At 43.2% G+C, this 19,478-nt stretch overlaps 2 protein-coding genes across 2 annotated transcripts; both read left to right on the top strand.

Moving 5' to 3' along the window:
• Window positions 1–698: 698 nt before the first annotated feature.
• LOC135074835 (uncharacterized) lies at window positions 699–15,121 on the top strand. Its single transcript, XM_063969217.1, has 18 exons — window positions 699–1,134; window positions 1,327–1,518; window positions 1,596–1,730; window positions 1,826–1,960; window positions 2,051–2,154; window positions 2,512–2,632; window positions 3,074–3,221; window positions 3,714–3,860; window positions 4,898–5,082; window positions 5,136–5,264; window positions 5,318–5,446; window positions 5,500–5,628; window positions 5,682–5,810; window positions 5,864–5,993; window positions 8,133–8,445; window positions 11,426–11,521; window positions 11,601–12,631; window positions 12,807–15,121. Exons 1-18 carry the CDS (start codon window positions 799–801, stop codon window positions 12,845–12,847), a joined length of 3,630 nt encoding a protein of 1,209 aa, XP_063825287.1. The 5' UTR covers window positions 699–798; the 3' UTR covers window positions 12,848–15,121.
• LOC135074537 (uncharacterized) lies at window positions 6,037–8,190 on the top strand. The gene is made up of 3 exons (XM_063968858.1): window positions 6,037–6,175; window positions 6,883–6,989; window positions 7,974–8,190. The coding sequence occupies exons 1-3, from the start codon at window positions 6,050–6,052 to the stop codon at window positions 8,104–8,106; spliced, it is 366 nt and encodes a 121-aa protein (XP_063824928.1). The 5' UTR covers window positions 6,037–6,049; the 3' UTR covers window positions 8,107–8,190.
• Window positions 15,122–19,478: the final 4,357 nt, after the last annotated feature.

Genomic DNA, 19,478 nt, shown 5'->3' with positions numbered 1-19,478 from the left:
ATCAAAAGTAACCTTCATACGGGGGGGGGGGGGGGGGGGGTGATGGAAAATGAATACAATTGATCATCTAAATTCGAAAAGTGACTAGTCGTATAAAAACGTTTCATGGATTTGCGTTTTATTATCGAAAAATTATATCGAAAAACATTCGCTAAAACTCATTTTTTTTAACAAATAATAACAAATTCAAGTTTAAATGCACTTTCTGACATAATTTTAAATTGTCACTATTAATATTTTATACTGAATAACCTGTAAAGTTAATTCTACAATTTCTGAAAAATCACCTAAAAGTAACCTTTTCATTAGTGTAACCTAAAAGTAACCACAGCAGTTCAAAAGTAACCTAAAAGGTTACAAAAGTAACCTTCTGGCAACACTGCAAATTATACAAATACTAATATTTGAATACAAAATTACACAACATTCAAAATATCTGTCAGAATACGCTCAGCGCGACTAATTGTATACCAATACATCAATACCAATATCTTTAGCTTCATGATACCAATCCATGCTTTGCTTGTGTGATGACTCTCGTTACATGTTTCTCGTTTGAAGTTTTTGAAGTAATCGTTCTTTCTAATTTAATTATTTGTTATTTATTTTATTGGACCTAGCCTAACCATCATAGACTACAGTCCACAGACCACACGACAGTAACACCATAGACTATAGAAATTAGATTAAAATGGCGCAATATGTCATTGATGAGACATATCAATGTTTTCTAATTGGTTTTCTTTTTTATTAAAAATAAGGTTTAAATGTTAATTATTAAATAAGTTTTGTTTTACTATGTCTACCAATAATTTATCCTCTGTAATGAAGTCTTGTTCGGAGAGTGAACTTATCAATGAAGTTTCTGATGCTGCTATGACACCAAAGCAAGTGGAAGGCTCCCGACTAAAGCGTACTTTTACACTGCCTCGAAATCCATTTGGAACAGCAAAGCCTACTTCCAGTAAGAATAAGGTCCATGACACTGAAAGCAAGCCTACGAGTGCTTCTTCCATAGCCAGTGAGCCTCAGAAAGATGAAGGTGGTATTGAAAGGAAGTTGTTCAGAAGGCCGTCTTGGAAAAGATTTTTAAATAAGATAGCCCAACATATGAGCACTGTTAACGTTTCCGGAGTGAGTATAATATGTTTTCTTTATGATATTGCGTCCTCAAGTTTGTTTAATGGTATCCTTAATATAGGGGACCTTGACATAAATTACAGATAGTGCAAAATGCAAAGTTGAACGTAAATGACGTGATATAATTTTTTTTTAACATCTTTACATGTAAGACATTGAAATTTCATTGTTATTGTGGTTTTTAAGGTCAAGTCACCCCCAGCAGTCATGAATGGTGAGCGCGTTCCTTGCAGCGGGGATCCTCCATGGCCACCGGGAGCCACTCCTGCTGCCACGGGTATCAAAAACCATGGAAATACATGTTACATGAATGCTGTACTACAGTGCCTTTCGCATACTGATGTTATCGCCGAATATTTTGTATTAGATCATTATAAGGCAAGCATCTTTTGAGTACTAATGTTGGTGTATCACCTAATTTACTCAAAGATTTTATTAATTTATAATTTTTGTAGGTGGATCTCCAAAAACGTAATAAAATAAATTCTAAGAAATATGGAACTCGTGGAGAAGTTACTGAGCAATTGGCAGCTTTGCTGAAAGCTTTATGGGCTTGCCATTACACACCTGATATGAGCACTATGTTTAAGGTATAATTTCTGTTTTACAACTTATTTCAAATATTATTGAATAATTAAAAAATGTTGTTATAATATTATGTCTGATATATCTTGTATTTCATTAGGGAGCTGTTGAAAGGCATGGAACTCAGTACAGAGGCAATAGTCAACATGATGCACAAGAATTTTTGTTTTGGTTGCTAGATAAGGTTCATGAAGACTTGAACACAGCTACGAAGAAAAAATATAAGACAATCAAAGTTGGTATTTAATATGTCAAAGTAGCTAAACAGGTATAGTGATTGTGACTAAAAATAGTTCTGAAATATTGTTCCGTTTTAAAATTTTAGAACACCTGTGGTAAACCAGATGAAGTTGTAGCTGCAGAAACCTTGGCAAACCATGCTCGGAGAAATAGTTCATTTGTTCAAGCTGTGTTTCAGGCACAGTACAGGTAATAAAGTTCAACCATTCAAAACTGTTGAGCCAATCAAAAGTATTTCTGACCTAGTATGCTACTATTTTATGCATCTTGGGTACATTATTATAATAATAACTTGTATAGGTATATCAAACAACTATTAGAATTTTATGTAACTTAATTCCACCAAATAGTCAACAGATTATCATATCCATATTACCTAAATAACATTATCATTTTAGCTAGAAATGTGTAATCTGTTTTTCTGTGAATCATTTTGTTATCTTATGGAATATTCAAATTAGTAATTGTTATTATTTATCCTGTAACTTTATTAATGGATAAATTACAATGCTAATAATTATTATTAATACGTCATATTGTTTACAGGTCAGCTCTGACGTGTGCCAAGTGCGAGCGCACGTCTTGCACATTCGACCCATTTCATTGCGTCAGTGTGCAGCTTCCTTCGAGGCTCGCGACAGTGCAACCATCACCACTACCTGTCAATGTGAGAATGATTGATATTCTTCTTATTGGAAAAAGTTATCACAATATAACTCAACCAAGTCCTAATGAAACAAATATATTGACTTCAATTTAGATCAAAAGTGTATGCTTTGAAGACAAAAGCATAAGGCCTGGTTTAGACACAGTGAAAATCGCGCGGTTGCCTGCAGTTCTAGTACATCGTGTCAATCCCGTAACTGTATACAGCTATTGCACATGTGAACCGGGCCTTAACAAGTAGTACCTAATTGATAGCTTTAGGCTGAGTTGCGCTATCTAACTTTAACTGTAACAATAACCGGTGTTTTTTGTATGGAGTTTGATACACTTGATGTTTGATATAGCTAAATTAAGATGATGCAACCCAGCCTTATTGTGAATGAACTGACATTTTAACCATTGTAGGTACATTATTAAGCAGTCTATTACATTGTTTTTGTAGGTAGTGTACGTGAATCAGCAGCCTCGCCAAGTGCGTATCGGTGTAGAGTTGACACCGACCGCCACGATGGACGACCTGCGGACGACACTGCACACCGACACCGGTATCGATCGGGACCACATAATACTCGCCGAAATTAATGAAACAGGTAAAGATCTGAGGCAAAACCGGCTCAGTGCAACAGTGTCAAGCTCTTGCGTAGTCTTTTTCATATTTAAATTTTCTTACGTTTTCTTTCTTCGCTTTGTCTTTGGCGGTTAATCATTTCAGCCACAGGACGTCCACTGCTGAACATAGGCCTCCCCCAATGACTTCCACATCGCACGGCATCGTTTGGCGGTTAAACGGCAAAAAAAATCAGATTTATATGTCGCCAGATTTTCAGATCCATTTGAGTAATATCTCATCATCAGCATCTCATATTGAAATTTACAGTTTCTGAAAAACTAAAAATGTAAACCAAAAGTTAGATAGTAAACCCTATTTAGGTAGTAAAGTTCGTAGCCGACTCCAAACAACAGCAGCAGACGATGTGTCGCCGTGATACACTACTTTCTATGAAATAGAAATACATAATTTTAATGTACCTTAATGCTCTTGTTTTATCTTTTCGTGTTGGTGAGTTACTATGTTGTTATAGGATGGTGTAACGCACGAGCCGGCTGGGAGGTCGCAGGCATGGACTTCGGCGCTCTGTATTGCATGGAAGCACCGCCCCTTCTTCAGACACCCACCACACCGTATCTACTCATACTTTGGGTCAATCTACTTGACGGCGAACGATTCGGTATGTAGTTTTATAGCCTTACTTTTTCTTTACATTTTGTGATTATTCAATTAGTCATAGTTTCTTTTGTTTTGTATTTGAGTATTTCTGGATAAACGAACAACCAGTATATTTAATGTATATTTTCTGATACAATGCACACATTTTTTTCGAGTATCGTAAGATCCGCAACATTCACCAATTGACTATAATTAATAGCGATTATAAAATGGCGTTGTTCTAGAATAGCACTAAGTGTCAAGGTCAATATGCCGACCGTTGATAGTTTCACTATGAATATACAGCTCTAAATATGTAACGTTGTGACCTTGTCCTGTATTACTTCCGCGCACATAAATGGATAGACAGACACTGGCGTATGGAAAAAAATAATCGCCATTCTGAACCTTATTTAAGTGGATTTAGATGTTATTCAATTAATTTTAAATTTTGAAACTTTTAACTGTGTTATCAAGTACATTATTGCCATGTCACATTCTGTGGATATATTGGAGATAACAGCATTGCAAATAATATAAATTGAACTGCCATGATTAAAAAACACTTTTCTAATCGTGCATCGAATTTCGCGCTGCAGAAGTCACTGAAAATATAATTTTATGCACTACTTTTCATTCTAAACTTTTGACATAACCCCTAATTCAGTCTGCCTCTTGGAATAGGCCTTCTCCGACGTTTTCCATTGGGTTCTATCTCGTGATGCCCTTCTCCTTGCTATTAATCTTAGGACAAACTCCCACTACCTTTTGTTGTCCTCGACTACGTTTTCCATCTCTAGGGAACCTATCAGACCTTTCCTACCTCAATTTCCTCTGAAGATCTCAGATCATATAACTGCAAGGCTACTACGAAACGCTGTTTACTCAGTTTCGGTTCTATCTGTCACCGTCCCTCGTGCCGACCTCTAGCTTTGCATGAGAGGGATGGCAATATTCAAAACTTCGGATAACGTTTTACGGAGTAGCCCCGCTGGTCTATCTCCTTTTTTAATGTGTAAAATATCAAGGAAAGTAAAATAGTTGCAACTTTTTTAACAGGTTCGCCGTACGCAATGCAAGTGCCCCGCGAGATCTCTTACGAGGATCTACAGAAGTTAATGCTGAAGGAGATGAGCCAGGTCATCGCCGAGCGCGTGCTGGAGGACGCGCAGGCCGCCGACATCTTCCGCGCGCGCATCGCCGAGGCGCACCGCCCGCGTGACCCCGCCTACCTGCAGCCCGAGGTAAGGACAGAGGCTCTAGTCTAAGGTAGACCTCGTACGAGGCTCTATAGAAGTTAATGCTGAAGGAGATGAGCCAGGTCATCGCCGAGCGCGTGCTGGAGGACGCGCAGGCCGCCGACATCTTCCGCGCGCGCATCGCCGAGGCGCACCGCCCGCGCGACCCCGCCTACCTGCAGCCCGAGGTAAGGACAGAGGCTCTAGTCTAAGGTAGACCTCGTACGAGGCTCTATAGAAGCTGATGCTGAAGGAGATGAGCCAGGTCATCGCCGAGCGCGTGCTGGAGGACGCGCAGGCCGCCGACATCTTCCGCGCGCGCATCGCCGAGGCGCACCGCCCGCGTGACCCCGCCTACCTGCAGCCCGAGGTAAGGACAGAGGCTCTAGTCTAAGGTAGACCTCGTACGAGGCTCTATAGAAGTTAATGCTGAAGGAGATGAGCCAGGTCATCGCCGAGCGCGTGCTGGAGGACGCGCAGGCCGCCGACATCTTCCGCGCGCGCATCGCCGAGGCGCACCGCCCGCGCGACCCCGCCTACCTGCAGCCCGAGGTAAGGACAGAGGCTCTAGTCTAAGGTAGACCTCGTACGAGGCTCTATAGAAGCTGATGCTGAAGGAGATGAGCCAGGTCATCGCCGAGCGCGTGCTGGAGGACGCGCAGGCCGCCGACATCTTCCGCGCGCGCATCGCCGAGGCGCACCGCCCGCGCGACCCCGCCTACCTGCAGCCCGAGGTAAGGACAGAGGCTCTAGTCTAAGGTAGACCTCGTACGAGGCTCTATAGAAGTTAATGCTGAAGGAGATGAGCCAGGTCATCGCCGAGCGCGTGCTGGAGGACGCGCAGGCCGCCGACATCTTCCGCGCGCGCATCGCCGAGGCGCACCGCCCGCGCGACCCCCGCCTACCTGCAGCCCGAGGTAAGGACAGAGGCTCTAGTCTAAGGTAGACCTCGTACGAGGCTCTATAGAAGCTGATGCTGAAGGAGATGAGCCAGGTCATCGCCGAGCGCGTGCTGGAGGACGCGCAGGCCGCCGACATCTTCCGCGCGCGCATCGCCGAGGCGCACCGCCCGCGCGACCCCGCCTACCTGCAGCCCGAGGTAAGGACAGAGGCTCTAGTCTAAGGTAGACCTCGTACGAGGCTCTATAGAAGCTGATGCTGAAGGAGATGAGCCAGGTCATCGCCGAGCGCGTGCTGGAGGACGCGCAGGCCGCCAACATCTTCCGCGCGCGCATCGCCGAGGCACACCGCCCGCGCGACCCCGCCTACCTGCAGCCCGAGGTACTTATGGTCTTTGTCACCTATGGCGGCCGTAATAACCTACATTACAGGTCACCTATGACCTTCATTATGTGTCACCTATGACCTACAGGCTACATTACATGTCACCTATGGCCTACACTACAGTACATTTCACCTATGGCCTACCATATGTACACGCGGCCACACTGTTAACTATCCATTTCCGTTTTTGCTATCGCTCTCATCAAATTCTTTGCGAAAGAACAAAATGACATCACAGGCAATAGATAGTTAACACTGCTGCCGATGGTACATGTCACCTACGGCCTACATTACATGTTACCTATAGCCTACACTACATGTCACCTATGTACGGTCTACATTACATGTCATCTACGGCCTACATTACATGTCACCTATTACCTACATTACATGTCACCTACGGCCTACATTACATGTCACCTAAGTTGTCAAAATAAGTAGCATAGTGTCTAAAAAAACGTGTTGAAATTCAGACTCAGTCTCAAAGTTACTGACATTTAAGAACTATGTAACTTTTTGCAGTTACCGCACCCGTTGTTCGCGCTGGACGTCGAGCAAGCGCTCTGCGCGCACGACAAGCACCCGCACCTTCGGCTCGAGTTGCTCTGGGACCCGGCGCACAGGGACAGGTATGACGTCATCATATGGCCTTATGAAAGTTCCCAAGCTGCGTGTTGAAAAATCTAGTATAATCAAAAAACTCTGACCCCCTCCCTTTTAAACCCACCAAAAATGATCAGTCAGTCAGTCGAGTGAGTGAGTGGTAATCGAACCTAATTTTTAAGTACCCCTATGAAAACTAAATTCCTAAAGTATTACCATAGGGGTCACTTAAAAATTAGGAATTGATGGTGAAATTGGGCATTAGGCTGTTTGTCTTTCAAAACTAGGTGAGCGGGGTTGCGGAATAAGTAATGTGGAGCTAGGAATCTGAGTGAGAAAGTATGCTAAGCGGAGTTGCGGACTTTGATTTTCCATACGAGTTGCGTAGCTGGCGGCGAGCGCGCGTCGAGTAGTTTTATTTCCTCGTTCCTCTTCTCAATCTCTCTTCCCCGCTCCGGTTCACTGCTTCGTTTACCCGCTCCGCTTTCCTTATATTTAACTAATTATATTATTGTTTAAAGCGGAGCGGGTAAACGAAGCTAGGTAAAAACTCGCAACTCCCTGGCCACTGATTTTTACCTCGCTCACAGCTCCGCTAACTCGCTCCAGGTAGTCCTAACCTAATCTGTGCTTTCATAATATGATCATGATGAAAATCGGTGTTTTCATACGATTTTGAATTTATCAACCTACGAACGAAATAAATAATAAATAAATAAATAAAACTTTATTTCCGAAAGGTACACAACAAATACAAAAGATTCACTGGTGTAATTAATCAATTGGATCACTTTAGACTTACTAGCAGTCCCCAAACTAGGTAATCCTAGGACTAGAGTTTGGAATTTGAATTTTATTCAATGTTGTTCGCGGGTAATGTGAGTTCGTGAAATTAAACTAATTATTACACAAAACAAATGGAAAAGAAAATTCAAAGACAGCCTGAGTGTGTGTGGTGTGTGTGGGTGTGTACGAACGAAATAGTAATAAAAGAATGTTGTTTCCCAAAGCATCATCCGGAGCATGGGCGAGGCGTGCGAGGTGCACGTGTCGGCGGCGGGCGCGGCGCCGCTCACGCTGCACGCCTGCCTCGCGCACTACACGCGCGCCGAGCACCTGGCGCAGGAGGACGCCTGGAGGTGAGTCTCCGCAGTACAGCGACACTTGAATGTTGTTACATCATCCGGAGCATGGGCGAGGCGTGCGAGGTGCACGTGTCGGCGGCGGGCGCGGCGCCGCTCACGCTGCACGCCTGCCTCGCGCACTACACGCGCGCCGAGCACCTGGCGCAGGAGGACGCCTGGAGGTGAGTCTCCGCAGTACAGCGACACTTGAATGTTGTTACATCATCCGGAGCATGGGCGAGGCGTGCGAGGTGCACGTGTCGGCGGCGGGCGCGGCGGGCGCGGCGCCGCTCACGCTGCACGCCTGCCTCGCGCACTACACGCGCGCCGAGCACCTGGCGCAGGAGGACGCCTGGAGGTGAGTCTCCGCAGTACAGCGACACTTGAATGTTGTTACATCATCCGGAGCATGGGCGAGGCGTGCGAGGTGCACGTGTCGGCGGCGGGCGCGGCGGGCGCGGCGCCGCTCACGCTGCACGCCTGCCTCGCGCACTACACGCGCGCCGAGCACCTGGCGCAGGAGGACGCCTGGAGGTGAGTCTCCGCAGTACAGCGACACTTGAATGTTGTTACATCATCCGGAGCATGGGCGAGGCGTGCGAGGTGCACGTGTCGGCGGCGGGCGCGGCGCCGCTCACGCTGCACGCCTGCCTCGCGCACTACACGCGCGCCGAGCACCTGGCGCAGGAGGACGCCTGGAGGTGAGTCTCCGCAGTACAGCGACACTTGAATGTTGTTACATCATCCGGAGCATGGGCGAGGCGTGCGAGGTGCACGTGTCGGCGGCGGGCGCGGCGGGCGCGGCGCCGCTCACGCTGCACGCCTGCCTCGCGCACTACACGCGCGCCGAGCACCTGGCGCAGGAGGACGCCTGGAGGTGAGTCTCCGCAGTACAGCGACACTTGAATGTTGTTACATCATCCGGAGCATGGGCGAGGCGTGCGAGGTGCACGTGTCGGCGGCGGGCGCGGCGCCGCTCACGCTGCACGCCTGCCTCGCGCACTACACGCGCGCCGAGCACCTGGCGCAGGAGGACGCCTGGAGGTGAGTCTCCGCAGTACAGCGACACTTGAATGTTGTTACATCATCCGGAGCATGGGCGAGGCGTGCGAGGTGCACGTGTCGGCGGCGGGCGCGGCGGGCGCGGCGCCGCTCACGCTGCACGCCTGCCTCGCGCACTACACGCGCGCCGAGCACCTGGCGCAGGAGGACGCCTGGAGGTGAGTCTCCGCAGTACAGCGACACTTGAATGTTGTTACATCATCCGGAGCATGGGCGAGGCGTGCGAGGTGCACGTGTCGGCGGCGGGCGCGGCGGGCGCGGCGCCGCTCACGCTGCACGCCTGCCTCGCGCACTACACGCGCGCCGAGCACCTGGCGCAGGAGGACGCCTGGAGGTGAGTCTCCGCAGTACAGCGACACTTGAATGTTGTTACATCATCCGGAGCATGGGCGAGGCGTGCGAGGTGCACGTGTCGGCGGCGGGCGCGGCGGGCGCGGCGCCGCTCACGCTGCACGCCTGCCTCGCGCACTACACGCGCGCCGAGCACCTGGCGCAGGAGGACGCCTGGAGGTGAGTCTCCGCAGTACAGCGACACTTGAATGTTGTTACATCATCCGGAGCATGGGCGAGGCGTGCGAGGTGCACGTGTCGGCGGCGGGCGCGGCGCCGCTCACGCTGCACGCCTGCCTCGCGCACTACACGCGCGCCGAGCACCTGGCGCAGGAGGACGCCTGGAGGTGAGTCTCCGCAGTACAGCGACACTTGAATGTTGTTACATCATCCGGAGCATGGGCGAGGCGTGCGAGGTGCACGTGTCGGCGGCGGGCGCGGCGCCGCTCACGCTGCACGCCTGCCTCGCGCACTACACGCGCGCCGAGCACCTGGCGCAGGAGGACGCCTGGAGGTGAGTCTCCGCAGTACAGCGACACTTGAATGTTGTTACATCATCCGGAGCATGGGCGAGGCGTGCGAGGTGCACGTGTCGGCGGCGGGCGCGGCGGGCGCGGCGCCGCTCACGCTGCACGCCTGCCTCGCGCACTACACGCGCGCCGAGCACCTGGCGCAGGAGGACGCCTGGAGGTGAGTCTCCGCAGTACAGCGACACTTGAATGTTGTTACATCATCCGGAGCATGGGCGAGGCGTGCGAGGTGCACGTGTCGGCGGCGGGCGCGGCGCCGCTCACGCTGCACGCCTGCCTCGCGCACTACACGCGCGCCGAGCACCTGGCGCAGGAGGACGCCTGGAGGTGAGTCTCCGCAGTACAGCGACACTTGAATGTTGTTACATCATCCGGAGCATGGGCGAGGCGTGCGAGGTGCACGTGTCGGCGGCGGGCGCGGCGGGCGCGGCGCCGAGGACGCCTGGAGGTCAATATGAGCGATCAATATTTATATAGAAGAAATCGACAAAAGTTAAAGCGTGACCGCGGCGGATTATTTGACTTAGGTATATCCCGTCTCTGTCTCGCTCGTGAACTAAAGCCCGGTCCGTAAGCACGTAGAATTTTGTCCAATGACCCCTAGCTACCCATCCTTATCGCTCGCGCGTAATGAGAGCTATCGTTTTTATACGTAGCAGTTGGCACCCCTGGCGATTGACAGGACCTTACTCTACAGTGGCGCCATCTTGATGACTGCAAATGCGATAGTCCTCCTACCACTTAAGCACTCACCAGTTGGTGCCACTGTCTTCGCTACTAGCAAGTGACAGGACCTTACTCTACAGTGGCGCTAACTGGTAAGCGCTAAAACGATAGCCCTCATTATATTGCTGTCGCGACTGTGCGACTGGCACCCGCACCAGTGACATTGACAGAGGGGCGCCACCGTCAATACCAGATCGCTGGTTCCGATTTTCGCCATGTTGGAAACTATAATACAGGATGGAAACTTATAAGTGATCTCACTCGATTATCTTTAAACTATACCAGATATCGAAAAACTGGTTTCTGATCTTGAAAGTGCTTCACAAGCTCTATCAAACGGTATCAATATAGGTTACAGAATAAACTGGATCTATCCGAAAATTCAATATAACCAGCTTCAAACATTGAATTTTCAGAATCACTAACCAACCAGTGTTTCGATATCTGGTATAGTTTAGAGATAATCGAGTGAGATCACTTATCGTTTCCACCCTGTAGACATTTCCATAGGAAAAAGCATTAAAGCAGTAGAGAGAAGAGACCGCGGCGGGTTACTTGACTTAAAATATCTGACTCCCGTCTTTGTCTCGCTGGCGAATTAATGCTTAAATGCTTATGCATTTTGTTCTCCAGTCTCGGGATTCACATCACATCGTATAGAACTAAATAATAACAAAAGCGTATTTTCAGGTGCCCGCAATGTCAACGATATATGCCTGTTGTGAAAACTTTAGGACTGTGGTCTCTACCTGACATCCTTGTTATTCATTTGAAGAGGTTTCGACAGTGAGTATGATAAGTTATAAAAATATTGCATTTCTATCTCTTAACTGTAGATTGTAAATGAGTTTATTAATTGTTTTAGGCAAGCAAAAGGACGCACAAGTACAAAATTAACGACAATGGTCGAGTTCCCGCTGAACGACTTTGACATGACGCCCCATCTTGTCAGACGGAATTCAACTGGCGCTGAATCGCCGAGCCACTCGCGGTCTCCCCGGCGAAGGCATTCGAAAACGCCCGCCGGCGGCCCCAACGAGAACATGTATGATTTGTACGCTATCTGCTACCACCACGGCGACGATTTAGAAACCGGTCACTACACAGCAGCTTGCAAGAATCCCTACGACGGCCACTGGTACAAATTCGACGATTCTAGAGTTACGGCCGTCGAGGACGAGGATGCTTACAGCGAACTCGTCAATAACACCGCTTACATGTTGTTCTATAGGCGCAAGAGGCCGAACGTGACACACTCGTGTTCCGCGGACGATCACAACGGACATTGGGCGTTGCGCATGCCCAAGTATGTGCGGCAGAAGCCCGAAGTACTCACAGAGGTCAAAGAGGAGAACGCCGACGATCCGAAAATCGAGGTGCAGAACAACGAAGCGGAGTCCGAATCGGACGTGACAGCGCCAACGAACAGTCCGCTATCGAGGAGCGTCGAGAGCCTTCCCGACGACAGCATGGCTGAACCGCCGCCCCCAGTGATTCAAACGACGACGGTGGTTCACAACGCGTCTATAATCCAATCTCCGACGCTCCAACGACCTTTGATTGTCGAGGTGAACGGCAACAGAACGAACGACGATCCGAATGAGAACGATTCGAGTGCGTCCACCGAGCCGTATATCCATAAGGATGTGCACGTGAACCCTAAGATGACTCCCGTGGACACTAGGCGGCCGCGGTCGGTGGACTACCCGGCGCGGGGCAGCGCCGCGCCTTCCCGGGACGCCAACCGCAACTACGAAAGTTCCCCGCTTGTAGCGAGCATCAACGGCGTCGAGTACCACCCCACCACCGAAGAGCTGATGCTGTCGATGTTCCAAGAGTCCAAGTACATCGTCCCGAGGCACGGGAATCACATAACAGGGGAATCTCATAGAACTGGTATGTATACGCGAGATACTGTAATCCTAGACTTATAGCAATAAATGTTCTTCCTTACCATACCAAAAAGAAAAGTATGCCTGTTAATTTTAGTTTAATTTTTTACATAGAAATTATCATTTTATGCCATTCATACAACATAGACGACTCATAAGTGTATCGATTTTGTTCGCAGGTGAGAAATCATCAGTTTGGAAAACTCGAATATCAACATGAGAGCAGCTAATTTACGAAAGAAGTACGCAATTAAGTTCTTTTATAATTTTATATCCCAATGTAGATCTGGTTGCTTGTAATTGACGCGAATTCGTCTACAAGACGAGATACAGTGATTTGCGTTTGCAGTAGTCCCGGTTAGTTTACGAGAGAACGATCAGAGGCTTCTAGTATATGACTTATTTATTGCAGGTTATTTTATTCTTTTACTGGTTGATTATAATAGTTTATTGAAATAATTAAAGAGATTCAAGCAAACAGGAAAGATCTTAAATTGTCTTGATGATTTTAAAAGTCACCTAGACGAAGATATTCTCGAAGCTCTTTTCGTATTTCATTTATTCATTGTTGAATTGTGGTTGAGTTACTTATAATATACTATGTTTTATGTAATCTTAATTTTCCTTACATTTATTTACTTACCAAAGATTGGCTACAGATACTCAAATTGAGGAAGGCAGCTGACATAAATTAAGTAGTTCTTCATTCTTAATAGAGCATTTCTTGTATAAATAAGAAGGACCAAGCTTCCATATTATAATAATTATCGTGCAGGTTGTCTTCCTCAAATAAAAACATTTTTAAACTGGTAACATTTTTCTACGTATGGTATAGCCCTGCTATAGATTCGAGGTCAGCGTATTTTTAGGAAACTAAAATAAATGCCCAATAGATGTAAAAAACATTTCGTTTGATGGTGATAGGTTTATTTTAGGTTGCCGCCGCTGACCAACACATAGTCAGGGTCATAGGTATAATTAATGTGTAATATTCTCAGTACTAAGGTTCCCAATGAGCATAGCTTGACCGTATGTCATAATATTGTTCTATATGTATATTGAAGAATATAAATGTAACATGATATAATAAAATGTAGATATTTCACACATGTTTAATGTATGATCGTAGCTAACGGGCGTAATAATCGAATTTCATAATAAAACACATTTGTGCCTTGGCCCTAGGGATGTTGTGATTTTAAAATTAACAAATTACAAATTGCTGACGTTCATCACAATGAAGTTTATGTCATTGGATTTTGATAATGCATATAATTTATTATTGTGATATAAATTAATTTTATTTGTATTTAATAATCGAGTAATATAAATAGGCACTACTACTGCTTACATTAAAATTATAATTTACATCAAGGTATTATTTTGTGATATGATTGATTACTATCATGATTTTTTGATAAAATATTTTTGTTTATATTCGCCTTATATTGTTTTTAAAATTATTAGTTTCGGAATATAAAATGATACTCTCATAACAAAATTAAGTTGTAAATATTTTGGAATCATATAATAATAAATGCAATCAAAAATGTTGGATACCGCGCAGCTTTAGTTTAGGGGTGACGCGTACAAAAAGTGGGACAACATACCTATTTTGTGAATAAATTTTCAATAAATTTACAAAATAGGAGAATTTAATCTTTTCTATACAATAGTGTTATGGCAACCGTTCCGCATCAGACCCGTGCACTCTACGCGTCAAGTACGATCGATACCAAATGTAAAAACTAAAAACTAAACGTATATGCTTGACCCGACTCGCGTCGTGCATACGTTCCGTTGCGCTCCTGCTTTCTGTATGTGTCTCACTATAGGATATAACGAAATTATTTTATTTTTCTTTTATAAAAGACAATTTGATAGTGATGTTGCAATAGTTAGTGGCCTAATATAAATTTTCAAACAAATAAGCTTAGGCCTCTCCTCTTTCCAGTGAATTTTTAATAGTCAGGATCGGTGTGAATCCATTGAACTTATTGGTTAATTTACTTTAAGTATATCTCTATCAGCCTAAGCACAAAATTGAACATTTCATCATACATTTTATGTTTGTAATTTAAGGGTAAATGGATCGCTCTCAGTTTTAATAAACGTATGAACGTCGCCTAGTTACCTTAAACTCATAAAAATATTGTTGGTGTAGATTAATTATCTCCACCGAGAATGTAATCGACGTTTGTACAAAATTATATAACTTATATTTTGTTATCTTAATTATTTGTATAGTTAAAGGAAGTGACGACCTAATGATACATTCTATTCGATCAAGAGATGTAGGTACGCATTGTTTCGACAGTAATGTGACCCGTGTTTTTCGATGTATATTTCTATCAAAACATCGTTTCAATTATAGAAATATTACATAGGTCGTCAATATTTCGAATATTTGTATTACGTTCGTTGTTTTATTTTAAAGATGTTTATTATAATTTCACCACGTTATGTTAAAATATATGTGTTATGTACACACACACGCACTGGTTTTATTGTACAATCCAACCTATGTTTAAATTGTATATCAATTAAGATCAATTCCATTTAAAATCAATTAATAGAAAGTTGCGGTTTGCCTTGATTGTGTTATTGTAGTTCATTCAAACATTCTAAATTATAGGTCCTATTATATGCTATTTATAAACTAGCTTTGCCCGCAGCTTGGTCACAGAATGTCTTTATCCTTGCATATTCTATAAATAACCTATGTTCATGGGATAATGTAGAATTATAATGGTGAAAGATTTTTCCAATCAGTCCTGCAGTTTCGTGCCTAGCCTTGAAACAATCAAATCTATTCCCTTTATAATGTTACTGTAGATAGATAGAAAGCATAAATTGTATAGACCGATAATTACCACTGAGGCACTGATAAGAAAATTCGCTTCTTATGTAAATAATTCGAGGTCAGGCGACGAAACTACTGACGAAAATCATCAATTTTTTTAAAATTTATTCAGTTTCCTAAAATTTAAAGACATTGTAACTTACTAAATATGTGAAAGTAGTACCACAGAATAATAATAAGTACTACGTACAGAAGTTTTACTTCGCGAAGGTATTTAAAAAAATGTATGCTCAATGTCATTAACAATATGGTGTAATTTAGCCTGTCTCAAGAGTCAAGCACCATTTTGTTGACAAACGTCAGTGATCGGCACTGAGCCGAAGCTATAGGGCTGACTTCGGTAAAATGATGTGACGTGAGGTGCCAAACTGCGGAAAATGGCGGAGGAAATACATGATTTAGCATGAATTATCATGAAAATATTAACTACTTATTTACCTCTCAGTGTCTTGAGGCAACTTAAAAAAGTACATTCTGTGTTTTTATTTTTATTTAGGCAATTAAATACTGCACAGTATTTAGTACACCATTTTCTTTATTTTCTTCCATCATACACAAGAATACGCGTGCGTGAGTCAATGTTCGCTCGTGTGTGAGGCCTTGTCGAATAGTATCCTGTAGGTGGGCCATCGTGCGTGTTTTGTTTTCGATGTAAACTCGCGGATATGAACAGGCCTGGTAGTACGAAATATCCAGATTAAATGACATTAATCTTAAATGTAAACGAGATTTGCTAATAGGCACACACAACTTGGTCAATAAATTAAAAAAATAATTGACCTATCTCGATAATCCATTTAAATTATAAGTACGTATAATCTATGGTAATTGGTACTTAGTACAAAATGTTTTTATAGTGGAGTTTAGTTACAAAATATTGACATATTTATTTGCATGGAATTAAAATCATACCCTGTGGGCAAATAGCTCAGCGGTCAAACAACTTAAATACTGTTATCAGTATCATTATTCATTACATATCACATAAAAATAATTTATTTTATATTAGACACAGGTGTTGCAATTAATGTTTAATGATGTTGTCGTTTTCGAAATATTCAAAGTAGTGATTTATTTATAGATGTTGATAGGTAAATCAAAAGTGGTTCTGTTAGGTACCTAAAAAAAAAATGGGACATTCACAAAAATGGGTATAAAACTCTTCATTATCTTATTCTATTCTTGCGTTGGGTTTTTTTATCCACAACGAGGAAGTTCTTGGCCTACATATCACCGCTGAAGGAGCTTCACCCGGAATCGACAACCACAGACGAACTGGCTATCTTACCTTTAACTTTAAAAATAAAATAAAAATAAATAAACTAGCGGAACACAACAATGCTGTTAACATTGGTTGTTATGGCGGCAGACTTACTAAGATTTTGGACTTACCAGGAGGACTTTGAAAAAATCCTACCGCCAATCAAACCGAACAGAAAATTCTGCCCCCACTGCGAATCGAACCCGGGACCTCTGGATCTGAAGCAGGTGGTCTGACCATTAGACCACAGTGCATATAAAATGCAGATGCAGATGCTATTTTGCAATCAAAATGTAAGTAAAGTATCAATCAATAGCTTCTAATCATTGCTGTAATAGATTAACAGTTGATATTATTTATCTATAACCTGTTCTGCTCGAGTTGCATGGCCGTTAAGTTAAATATCCGAAACAAGATACCTAACTACATAAATTACTTAATTTGTAATTTGCCAATACCAGATGATAAACTTTGCTTAAGGTGTATGACCCTCGATTTAGTGCTAATCTACATACGTAGGGGAGAAGGAGGTAAGATGGGGTGGCGGGTAAGACGGGGTACCCAGCAAAAAACACAGTTTAAACTGACCAATCACGCTCATTCATACATCGTTCTATGCTCTGCCATGACACTTGTCAGTCGCCCAGCCATTAACATCGCAAGTGCACGCGTGTAAAATATATCCTGAAACAACTGTTTTGCTGCAAATTGCTTGTCATATTTTCTTCTGTTTTGGTACGTGACTATGGTTTGTTTAATAACGCTAGCTGATGATGTGTGGCTGTGATTGATGCTTAAACAAACCTATAATAAGGTAGGCATTGTGTTATCTAGAGATTGTCGTTTGTTTTTTTTTTCTTTGAATATTATTAGGAAATGGCTTAGCAGGCAAGATGGGGTAATGACTTCTCCAAAACAACTCCTTCCCCTTCCTGTTACCAAAAAAACCTTTCGTGTTACTAAAAAACGTGGGAAAACACAAATTATCACGTCGTCTCCCTACAAACAAGAATTAGAAGTCGCCGCCCAAAAGAAAAAATATGCTGAATAGAAGAAAATTGAGAAAGTAGAAACAAAGAAGAGAAAAGAGGAATTGAAAAAACAGAAGAAATCTACTACAAAAACTCAAGCAAAAACAGCAAAACGACGAAGAGTTATAGAGACTTTATCTGAAAATTAAAGTGAAGAAGAGGATACACCATGTATGTATTGCAGTGAAGTATATTCCGCTTCTATTGAGGGGTGGATATCATGCTCACATTGTGGAAGATGGTCACATAATAGCTGTGCGAAGCCATCCATGTCTGCGACTTCTGCCACTCCAAACAATAATCTTTTTGCCTGATAGTTCTCATTACCCCATCTTACCTCAGGGGGGTATCCCATCTTACCAGCACCATGGGGTAAGACGGGGTGAAACCCCTTTTTTTCTATTTTTATTTTTTTCCTAAAATGGATAGTTAAAAGTTCCTAATGTTGCCAAATATTAAAAGAGTATTAACTAATTGTTAATTAAAAAATTAATATGATTGTCTAACTATGGATATTTTTCTTTTATTGATCTTCAAAGCTTAAGTACCCCATCTTGCCACCCTCTCCCCTAGACTGGTTCCTTGTTTTGTTTTAAAGTTCACAAATGCTTTACAGGATGTTGTGTTTCTAAGAGTTAAATCTTTCCAACAGAACTCATCTAATTAGTAATAGAATTCATCTAATTCGTGTTTAGATTATCTACTTGCCCAAAGAGTAAAGTAAATAATAAGGGAGAGTCCGCTAATTTGGACCAGTTTTTTTCAATCCCATTTTACACATAGTTTTCTTTTGTTTTTGCTAATGTCCATGGTATATAATAAAAGATACATTATTCAACTTACTATTTCATAAGTATTAATTAACATGATTGTTGTATATTTAGCACAAATGAACAAAGTACGAGTTCAGAGCTTCGGTCCAATTTAGCCAACCGGTTCGATAATTTGTACCACAGGGCTACTAAATTGGATTTCAATAAATTTCAAGCCTTTAAAAAAACTATGGCAAAATATTATACGATACATTCTTAACAAATTAGGAAACGAAGAGGAACAGTAGTTAAAAACATAGACAATCGATATTGTTTTACACGTTATCACGATTTTGAGTACAAGTTTTGTAATTCCAATTATCGTAACGCACACTTGTATCTAATCTACTTTGCCAGTCTTTTGCTTTCATTTATTGTTAGTCAAACATAACTACGCTATTATAACTTCAAAATATGATTTACTAAAAAAAAATTCAAAATCCTTTGGTAAAGTTCCATACAACTTGATGTGGTACAATTTAGCCGACTAGGTGATAGTGCTTTTAAAAAATCGGTAAAAAATATAGCTTATAATTACCGAAAAATGTTTCAAATAATTGTAATCCACAGTAATTCACGCTTCTAAATAATATATTAGAAACACCCTGTGATTAAATTTAACAAAATTACAATCTAAACATGTATTGTCAAAAGTTACTTGAAAACAATGAAAAAATACTTTTCAAAATAAAACACACGTGTTTGTTGTCACGGCAAAAACCAATTGGCCGATATTAATTGATTTTAGTTGTGTATCGCTGAGTGTTGCAATTACAGACATTCAATAAATACTTTACGAAATATGAGGGTGGTACAATTTACCCGGCGGTACAATATACCGAACTCTCCCCTATATACTTGCCTGTTTCTAGTGATCCCTAGGT

The sequence above is a fragment of the Ostrinia nubilalis genome, chromosome 9 (genome assembly GCF_963855985.1).
Source record: "Ostrinia nubilalis chromosome 9, ilOstNubi1.1, whole genome shotgun sequence".
NCBI classification, from domain to species: domain Eukaryota; kingdom Metazoa; phylum Arthropoda; class Insecta; order Lepidoptera; family Crambidae; genus Ostrinia; species Ostrinia nubilalis.
Note: the sequence above shows the minus strand (reverse complement) of the source record. Positions and strands in the feature narration are given on the sequence as shown.